The sequence below is a fragment of the Xiphophorus couchianus genome, chromosome 19 (genome assembly GCF_001444195.1).
Source record: "Xiphophorus couchianus chromosome 19, X_couchianus-1.0, whole genome shotgun sequence".
NCBI classification, from domain to species: domain Eukaryota; kingdom Metazoa; phylum Chordata; class Actinopteri; order Cyprinodontiformes; family Poeciliidae; genus Xiphophorus; species Xiphophorus couchianus.
This window is the reverse complement of record NC_040246.1, coordinates 4037182-4047029: the sequence shown is the minus strand read 5'-3', so window position 1 is coordinate 4047029 and position 9848 is coordinate 4037182. Positions and strand designations below refer to the sequence as shown.

The 9848-nt window shown below is 40.9% G+C and overlaps 1 protein-coding gene across 3 annotated transcripts; it reads left to right on the top strand.

The window, feature by feature from the left end:
* Positions 1 to 1025: 1025 nt before the first annotated feature.
* LOC114134132 (sex comb on midleg-like protein 4) lies at positions 1026 to 9848 on the top strand. Of its 3 annotated transcripts, none has more exons than XM_028000466.1 (8): positions 1026 to 1210; positions 2140 to 2382; positions 4584 to 4713; positions 5440 to 5664; positions 5825 to 5986; positions 6066 to 6290; positions 6378 to 6526; positions 8048 to 9848. In XM_028000466.1, exons 1-8 carry the CDS (start codon positions 1208 to 1210, stop codon positions 8171 to 8173), a joined length of 1263 nt encoding a protein of 420 aa, XP_027856267.1. In that variant the 5' UTR covers positions 1026 to 1207; the 3' UTR covers positions 8174 to 9848. The 3 variants fall into 3 exon arrangements, with proteins under 3 accessions (XP_027856267.1, XP_027856268.1, XP_027856269.1); XM_028000467.1 differs by having other exon boundaries at positions 1030 to 1210; positions 5440 to 5640; XM_028000468.1 differs by lacking the exon at positions 1026 to 1210 and adding an exon at positions 1615 to 1821.

The window sequence follows — 9848 nt, the reverse complement described above, 5'->3', positions numbered from 1 at the left end:
CTGCGAAACTTTATTAGCACAGCAACACCGAACAGAAGAACAGTGAGGAAGTTTCTGCTGGATCCTGCAGGGGGCGACAGATCTCTAACTTTGAGTTTTCACATTTTATCACTTTACGACGAAAAACGTTCGACGTTTTCTGTTGCTGTTTTTATGCGACAAAATATTTGAATGTATTTATTTTTATTTAGCGGTATCAGACGTTAAAAAAGAAAAAGACAGGATTTTATTTGTGAAAAAAAGTTTTGAAAATAAAATGGGTTAATAAAATGGATAAAACTTTGCTTTGAAGGTGACGAACTTTGAAACATTTTTCACCCTTGTACAATGGGACAATTTTTATGCAATTTGTCACATTGTACGGGCTTTACAAACGTACAAATACATTTGTAAGGCCCTGTACATAAAAGTTATGCTAGGAAAAACATGGATAACAGTTATTTTTGGAATGTATATTGATACAACAAATAATCTTTCAGAAGTTTTTTATAGTTGTTATTTTACTGGTCTTTTAAATATATATTTTAGTTAAATTGAAATAATCACTGAAAGGCTTTCCAATTGTTTTTTTCTTTCTCAAACTGCAGTTAATCAGATGGTTTTGATAGATGTTTTTGGAGGTTTCCCCACAACTTCCATCATTGCACATTCATTGTTTTATAATGCAGTGAAGAAAAACCCTAACTGATACCATTTAGATAGCTAAAACCACTATGTATTTCAAGCATTTTCATCTTTTGTTCCTCATAAAACATCTATAAAATTGATAATAACATAAACATGCTAGTGATTACCCAATAAACCTGTGCAGCCTTAAATCCAAAACAACATTGTAACTAAAAGGAACAAAAAGGAGAAACTATCATCTCTGCACTGAGCCAGAGTCGCTGATAAAACATGGCAGACAACCGGCAGGGCTTACAGGCTTGTTGTCATGACAACAGAGGCCCCCCTCCTCCTGTCCCTCCATGTCTCTTTAATGCACACACACACACACACACACACACACACACACACACACACACACATATTGTCACTCGCTCACTGTCTGTCAGTGTCTGCTGTACACACACACACGTACAGTATTACAGTGGAATCCGCCTTGCTTTCATATAGGCGCTCTGCTATTGGAGGCAGGGAGGAGAGCCAGCAGCAGCAGCAGCAGCCTGGAGCGCGGGGATACTCCACATCTCCACATCTGCTTCGGATGGTGAGTGCAGCCGACGGATCGATTCCTCGTTTGTTTACATGCCTCGTCGTTCACGCCGATCTCCTCACTTTAAGATGTTTTGAGCATGAGAGCAGCCGGCTTATTGTTTCTTTTTGTATGCGCTGCTGCAGGGGGGAGAAGATGAACCACAGTCCTTATCTGTTTATTTTGTTGTTTGTTTTTTGTTGGAGTTTTTTTTGTTTCCTTCCCTCTGTTTCGTCTTCTTTTAACAACAGGGTAGACGCTGTCATCTTAATGGTAATTCATAGCTGGGTAGCCATGGTGAAGTCAATTTCACCCCCCCCCCCTTCCTCTTCCTCTTGCTCTCTCTCTCCCTCCCTCCCTCCCTCCCTCTCTCTCTCTGGCAGTGCTGAATGCATTAGTCTAATGAGATGTCTGCAGCCTGTGTGCCGAGCAGCAGCAGCAGCAGCAGCAGCAGTGTGTTCACCAAAAGGGGAGACGAGGAGAAAGCCGCATGCAGAAAACCCCCCAAAAACAACCTAGATGGCTTTTCCTGCATTGTGAGGGATTTAGCTGTTTGTCACCTTTAGGCCTGTTGGATATAAAACAAACGCTCTCTGCTGCTGGGCTTTCACAATAGAGGACAGCAGGTAATAGTGACTCCCCGTCTTCGCCTCCCCTTCCCCTATCAGGTTTATTTATGTGTTATCAGTGCAGGACGGAGGTGGTGTTCCCTTACAGGTCGTCCACGGCTTCTCTTTGTGTTGTTTAATTACGGCAGAGCTAAGTGCTTCTCCTGAGAGTGTTTTTACTGGTCAGATGTTGCTGCAATCCACGCTTCCTTTAGCAACCCAGCCTGCTTCTAATGGATACTAATGCTGCGACTTATAGTATCCAGGATCAATGTGCAAGCAAAGTGCAGGTCTGAAAGGTCCCCCCCCCCCTTCTTCTTCTTTTTTTGTCTGCAGCTCCAGATGAGTGTACTTGCTGCAGCGGCACAGAAGTCAGACAGCAGCAGCAGCAACGGTGACATGCAGTCGGCCGCAGTGGCTCCCTCCTTCATCCCCAGCCAGCCGGGAAAGATACCGGGCAGGAAGAGGGGCAGGCCCCCTCTCCGCAGCGTGGCCAAGATGGATTTCCCCAACCGGTACCCCGAGTCGCTGCCGCCGCTCAAAGTGCCGAAGAAGAGGGGGAGAAAGCCGGGCTTCAAGGTCAGCCAGATGGGGATGGATGGGACTGTGCTGGGCGGGCGATTAAAAATGGATGTGAGCACAAGGAGCTGGAAACACAGACTGAAGCGCATTTCTGATTTGGCTGATAGGTTTCATTTTTCTTGTTGGTTTTTGTTTATTTTTAACTATGAATTAAAAGGGGAAAAAACACAGATATCAACATTGGCAAAATGTTGTTTTGATGAGTTCTGATTGGGCTATCAGCTGGTCAAATGCTGAAAAATCTGAACTGTTCTTCCCGTTAATTGATTCAGGATATTTTATTGTCATTTTTTAAACATATGACAAAAAAACAAAACACTCCAGTCATATGATGCTTCCTATATCCAGAAACCCACAGTCCTTACACCAGCCTGAAGGATCTTATTACAAAAACAACACATTTAACAGCAAAAACTGGGTTTTTTTGGCATTTATTTTGAATATGTAAATGATAGATGGCTTCCGACTTGTTACAAAATAACATAAATGTCATAATATCAAGTAAAACTTAAGGAAATACAAAATCTATAGAACAACTTGAGAAAATATTCAGAAGGAGGGAGAAGAAGCATAGCTTACTGTTGGCTTAATTACTTAAATACAAGATTTACTTTAAAAAATTTCAACATAGGATTTTATGGGTTAGTGTTTTTTTGTTTTTGTTTTAAGAAAAGTGAATCAATAAATCACTCCTGAAAATAAATGAAAAGTTATACACATTTTATTTCCCAACTCTGCGTTAAAGTCGAAGTAAATCTCTGATTTATGAAAATGCGTCTCTGTTGAGTTGGACAGAAATTCATCAAAACTGCGTAAAACTATAAAGTGGGAAACAAAAAGCATCTAACAAAAACGAGTTGTAAAATTTCTTAATATTTTGTTTTATTTATTCCACTTATTTATGAGTAGCCTTGTTGAGATCCACAATTTCATCTTCAACAGTGGCCTGGTTGTACAAAACAATAGGATGCAATATAATATAGTAGCAGATTTAAAAATGAACAAAAAACAGATTTAGAAATACAAACACAGCGTAATGTCCAGTGGTTGCTGTGTTGAAAACCACAGAGTTCAAGTGAGTCCGTCACCTGAACTTTGAACGTTTTAAAGCTCAGTTCATGTTGACTGCAGGAAGTTGTTTCACAGAACTGGAGAAGGATATTCAGCCACTTTTTAAACTTATTTTACCGTATTTCCCGGACTGTAGAGCGCACCATACTATAAGCTGCACCTACATTTTTATTTTTATTTTTTTAAACTAGAAATGTACATCTATAAGCCCCTGATATCTCCACCGTTCTCGGTTTTCTGCAGCAAAGGGCCTTAATAAATCTGCTGGATTTATTAAGGCGTCTCCAACGCCGAACCTTGGTTTCGTTCACGCCAAGTTTACGTGCAGTGGCTCTATTTCCCTCCTGTACTACCAGATCAACAGCCCTCAACTTAAAAGCTGCATCATATGAACTTCTTCATGTTGTTTCCATGATGAGGGGCTTTGAGTTTGAAAACATTTCTCCAACGTGCCTGCTGCTAGCAGGTGCTTGTTCTAAATGAAAATGATCACTTTCTTTGATTTCCAATTTTGACTTCCAATGATTCACTTCCTGCTAAAGAGCCCCCTGGTGGTTGAAGAAAAATCCACAGAAAAGCCGCACCGGGCTAAAAGCCGCATGGTTCAAAGCGTGGGAAAAAGGTAGCGGCTTATAGTCCAAAAAATACGGTAATTCTTGGAACGTTTGAAAATATTTGACCTTTTGACCTCTTTGTTCGGTAAGGAACCTTACCAGAGCCAGACCAAACGAGCGCAAAAAACCAACAATAAAATCTGATGATGAATGTTTAGCTGACAGGAAGTCAGCGGCGTTTTGCTCATAGCCAGCTGCTGATCTTTGCCGAGACGGACACTGAGGCATTACTCCACGCTGTGGAGAGTGTCTTCCTCTTGCTACTCAAATTTAAATGACTTGAAAGCACAGAAATTATTTGACAAGAAATTTTAGTTAAACTTGTGAAATCCCAGCATACCTTGTTAGTGTTACCACTGTGTAAAACATAGCATCTGGGAGATTTTATTTTTATTTTTTTGCTGCAGACACGTTATTGTTCCAACTTTAGAGGAACAACTCTTAAAAAAGTACTCTGATAATTAACCTCCTGCTGCGTGATTAAAATGCATTCTGAAACTTTTTCTTCTACAGCTCAAACCACGGATGGTGATGACCCCTCTGGCTATTTCTCCACCCAGCAGCACGCCCGAGCCTGATATGAGCTCCATCCCTCAGGACGCTGCCACCATCCCCCATTCTGCCACAGCCCAGGTGCTAACAGGTAAAAAAAAGAAAAGATAGCGCCTCATGGAAGTTTACATATAATTGGAAGTTTTTCCTGTTTTAAAACCTGATAACCACAAATCTTAGCGTTTTAAGTTGGATTTTATCTGGCTGACCAGATAAAATCTGGAATATCTAAAGTGAAATAAGTAAAAAGGGTCTTTTAAGGATGCAAACAAGTGAATGACTTACGATTAATTGTCGATTAATGGTTTATTGGATTAAAATTAGTTCCAATCGATTATCTAATAAAGTCCACTTATGCCTTCTTTTAGACTTGTAATTTGGTTACAATCCAGAAAAGGGTGCTGCTGGTCATCCTTAAACAGAGCCAGTTGATACAGAAACAAAGATGGCGGGGCCATACCAGAAATGGCAAAGAGAAAACAGAGTCCAGTGTGGGATGCAAAATGAACTTTATGTGGTTCTGTTCTGAAATATAAACACTCAACAAGCTCTTTAAGTTTCATAATATACATATTTTTAAAATCTACCTTTATGACTGTCTTTACATAAGAGAAATCTTTGGTTTTGAAGAAATAGCCGCTTCTCAGTCATTCGTTAGTCAAATTTAGATCAACTCATGAATTGATAACTTGCATCCCTAATGCCTTTTCCAGGGTTCCCTTCATACCCGACCTCAAGAGATTAAACAAAAAACCAAACAAACAGCCAAACTTGACAGAAAAACCCAATCCAAGGTGCCATCTCTCCTTTGCTTCAGTTTGCATCTACATCAACAAGCAGGCCAGCACGGGCCCCAACCTGGATAGGAAGAAGATCCAGCAGCTTCCAGATCACTTCGGACCCGACCGGCCGTCCGTAGTGCTGCAGCAGGCCGTCCAGGGCTGCATCGACAGCGCCTTCCAGCAAAAAACCGTGTTCACTCTCCTCACGCAAGGCTACGGAGGAGAAAAAATATCAGGTGCTGTACCAAGACCTCGACCAGGTGTTGTTCTCTGCTTGTTTACTTAACTTTTTTTTAATCTTTTTGCACTTAAATTGAGATTGGGTTGAGAGGAGAGAAACCCCCCCGGCCCCTCGGTAGAGGTTTAATAATCCGATTTGTGAGAAATAAAGTGTAAACTGGTGTCGTTTTGCGCTTCCAGCCACATTTGATGGGAAGCAGCATCTTTTGAGCCTCCCTGTGGTGAACAGCATCGACTATGTGCTTCGTTTCCTCAAGAAGCTCTGTCGCAGCCTGCACTGTGAAAACCTCTTCAGCGATCAGCCCATTAGCCAGCGCAGCGGTGGATCCTATCACTCAGATGGTATTGCTTTAGCATCCAAGAGTCACACACACCAAACTTGCTCTGATTCTGTCTTGACGTGGCTCTATCTTGGCACTAGCTGAGACGTCTGTGGCCGACGACTATCATGGAGACCAGTCAGAAGGCAAGCGCTACTCCGTCGACCACGGCGATTCCGCCTTCGGCTCCATCAACTCGTCCTACTCCTCCAAGTCCTCCTACGGGTTTCGCTCTTCGCAGCAGTTCTCCGGCGGCTTGGGCTCCGTGAGCATGTGCAGGCAGCCGGCCTCCAGCCCCAACATGTTCCCGGACGGCAACAGGACGGGTGAGAGACCGCCCCAACACAAACCTGTCCTGGTGTTGACCTTTGTTCCGCCGAGAGGAGTAAAAACTCCTCACTCTGTTCTCTCAGGAGGATATAATGTGTCTCCAGAATCCCAGGAATCCAAAGCTCCGGCCAATAAGGACCCGACCACGTGGTCTGTGGAGGACGTGGTTTGGTTCATCAGAGATGCAGATCCCCAGGCTCTGGGCCCACATGCAGACATCTTCAGGAAGCACGTGAGTCGGATGTGTGTGCAGCGATATGAACTCTTAGGTGTGTGACTCTCACAGCTCTGACGAGAACTTTGAAGAAGACCTTTAGATTGAGCTGAAATGATGGTTTCATCCCACAGATGAGGTTTCTGAGACTGTCAAATAATCCCATGTTTAAGACCCATAAGTCATAATGTTAAAATAATATATTTATGTATTTTCTGGGCCAGAGTACCATTTTATAGCACAAATAACAAGAAGCTGTCACCTTCAGGTGATATAAAAATTTTCTGTACTTAAAATATAACCTTAAAGAGATTTGACTTCTAAATTAGATGCCTTGAAATTGGGCCTCTGTCCCTTTAAGAAGCTGCTGCTCTTTCCAACACCCCGCCTTCAGGAAGTGATCAAAACACTGCATTATGCTGTTTACAACCGTTCTCCTGAAAAGTACAAATTTAAACGTGTCAAAATGGTTGCCATGGGAGATTCAAGGATTTCTCAAAAATGCATAAAAGAATCAAGGCAAAACTCCAGGTATGTTTTCAGTGAGGGAAAAGATCCAAGCCTGATCGCCATAATTAATTGTTTGGTTCACCATTTAGTTTTTAAAGATCCAACACACTCTGTTTTGATTTGCCTTCAAGCACCTGCAGTAGAGATGAAACCCAACTTTTATAGCAAGATTACTGTTTTCACGGTCAGCAGTTTGAAATGCTAATGGAAGAATCCATTTACAGGAGAGTGATTTACAACTAATCAGATGCTGACCTTTCCAATAGTACCACTGGTTCGCTGCTTCAGTTAAACTCCCCACAATCCTTTGCTGCATCAAAACTGTCATTGTCACATGACAAAACAAAGACCTCCCTTTTCTCCTGCACCTCCCGAAACAAATGGCAAGAACAAGGAACTCAATATTGGTTGTTAAAATAGGCCCACTTTTATTTATCGGACCGATAAATAAAACTTTTTCTTTTACCAAAATGTAAAAGGAAAAGACGAATATTGGCCGATACCGATGTCAGTGCCGATATTTCATGCATTCAATTGTGATATATTTTGTTTTTCCAAATTTATTTTTTGTAAAGTTGCAAAAATAGCTCCCCGATTAAGGAAATCCGTTTACTCAGTTAATTTTGATACATTTATGCCTGACTGGACGTTTGATTCATAACTATTAAGTATCCATCATTAATTCCTTACAGTTGTTTTTGTGAGTCCAGAAGGAAAACCTCACTGATTTCCACATATGCACCAACTCGATGCCAAGGCTCTCTGGAAGTGCAACGTCAAGGCCAGGCTGAGGCCGGAGTTTTGCTCCCACAGAGCCACTGGGAATATAAAAAATTCCCTGCAGCTATGGGGTTTCAATGGGATTTTGTGAAATCTCATTAGGGAAAACTGATATTTAACAAGCACCTTATTTAATTATTTTTAAGCTTGTCCTGATGTGATATCTTGTGTTTTTAATTGTATTTTGTGCACTTCATTATTGTAAATAAATGTTTTGTTATAAATAAAAAATAAATCTTCTTCTTCCAGGAGATTGACGGAAACGCCTTGCTGCTCCTGAAGAGTGACATGATCATGAAGTACCTCGGACTGAAGCTCGGGCCGGCCTTGAAGCTGTGCTACCACATCGACAAACTAAAGCAGACCAAGTTCTGAAAACTGTGCCAAACCCGGTGTCCGGTAGAACATTCTAGAGGGGTTCGGTTCTCTGGGCAGCCGGTCTGTGATCCGATGGGAGAGAAAAAGTCTCCGTTTGAATTAGGATCCTTCTTATGCTTTACATTTTCAGCCTTTTAGAAACATTTTAGCATAAGTTTTACCTCCGTTTTAGCATTAAATGGTCCTAATGGGATCGTAAAAGGGCATTTCAGCGGATGAAAACCTACAGAAAGTAATTCATTTATGTTCCGAGAGGCTAAAAATTAAAAACGTCTGCTGTTGGGCGGGGGAAATTTGACTTGAGTTTTATTTAACCAACAGAGCAAATCAAAGCAGACGGACAGCCAAAGAATCTGATCTGACACTTGTAGACTGAGATTCCCAGAGGCTCACAGACCAGAAGACTCTTTCTGAACCAGTTTGCCAATAATTTCATGATGTCACACGCAATTATCACAAATTCGCCTATTGTTCTCTCTCTACCTGATCTACGTTCACAGATCTCGACGTACAGTTCCAGTCAGAAGTCACTCATCCTTATCATGGATGCCATGATAAAATGTCTCTGTTATGATATATTTAACTAGACTAGTGAGGGTGTGTGTATGTAAATATTTGAATATTATTAGAGAAAATCCACAACAAATCCAAAGTTGTGGACCTAATTTCTGTTTTATGTTGTTCCATTCTTGTCTATTATGGAAACAAATTGGAAAAAAAAGAAAAGAAATTAAATGATAATAAAATCATTAAATGCTCAAAATTATGATAATATCATACTAATGTCATGTTCATGGGTGGAGGTAAATTTCTGACCAGAACTGTACAATCTTGACTCTGAAAAACATCTTTCACACACGTAGCCCAATAAGTTAAAAAAAAAGATGTTTTTTTTCCACAACAATCATAAATCACCAACCAAACATTTTGTCATCTTGTCTACTTAGCAGGCTCAATACATAACTGTACCAGTACTGAACAACGGCGCATTTAAAGCAGCGTCGCATTCGATTCACAAGTTTAGAAAATCCCTTTGATACTATTTTTTCACATTACCGTATTAGTAATGGATTTGTCATTCTTTGTTTTTGTATAACTTGAATATTTAAACAGTATAGCAAAGCAAAATAACGCAGAATATAAAGAAAAGAAAATGACGGCACAGTCGGTGTGATATATTTACGTCTTAGAATGCAAGATTGTTATGTGCCGGTTATCTCCGCTTCATATACTCTCAGAAGACGCTTTTTTGTTTTTCTATTTTTTTATTATTTAAACATTAGTGTCGATACAGAAAGTTGCCAAAACACCTGAAACCCCTGACGCTTATGTAAATGCATTTATTATTTAATATTGCTTTTGTATGCCACTTTTGGTGGTACGGTATGCGTCCTTTTCTAAATGATTAACCTTTGTAAGTGAACGCTGCTGTGAGATACTGCAGGTGAACCGTGTCCAGTGACATTCAGACGGAGGCGTTTTACTTTGAAAATCACAGCGAGTAAGAGTTTTTAGGAGAGTCCGCTGAGGCTCTGCTGGTGCTACACTTTATCTACGTATTTAACTGTTTGCTTTTGTGTTTGTGAGATCTCCAGAGGATCTTCTGACTGTGCTGTACTGTATGTGAGCATTAAAACTCAACCAAGAGTCCCAAAGCTCTTGTGTGAAGTCA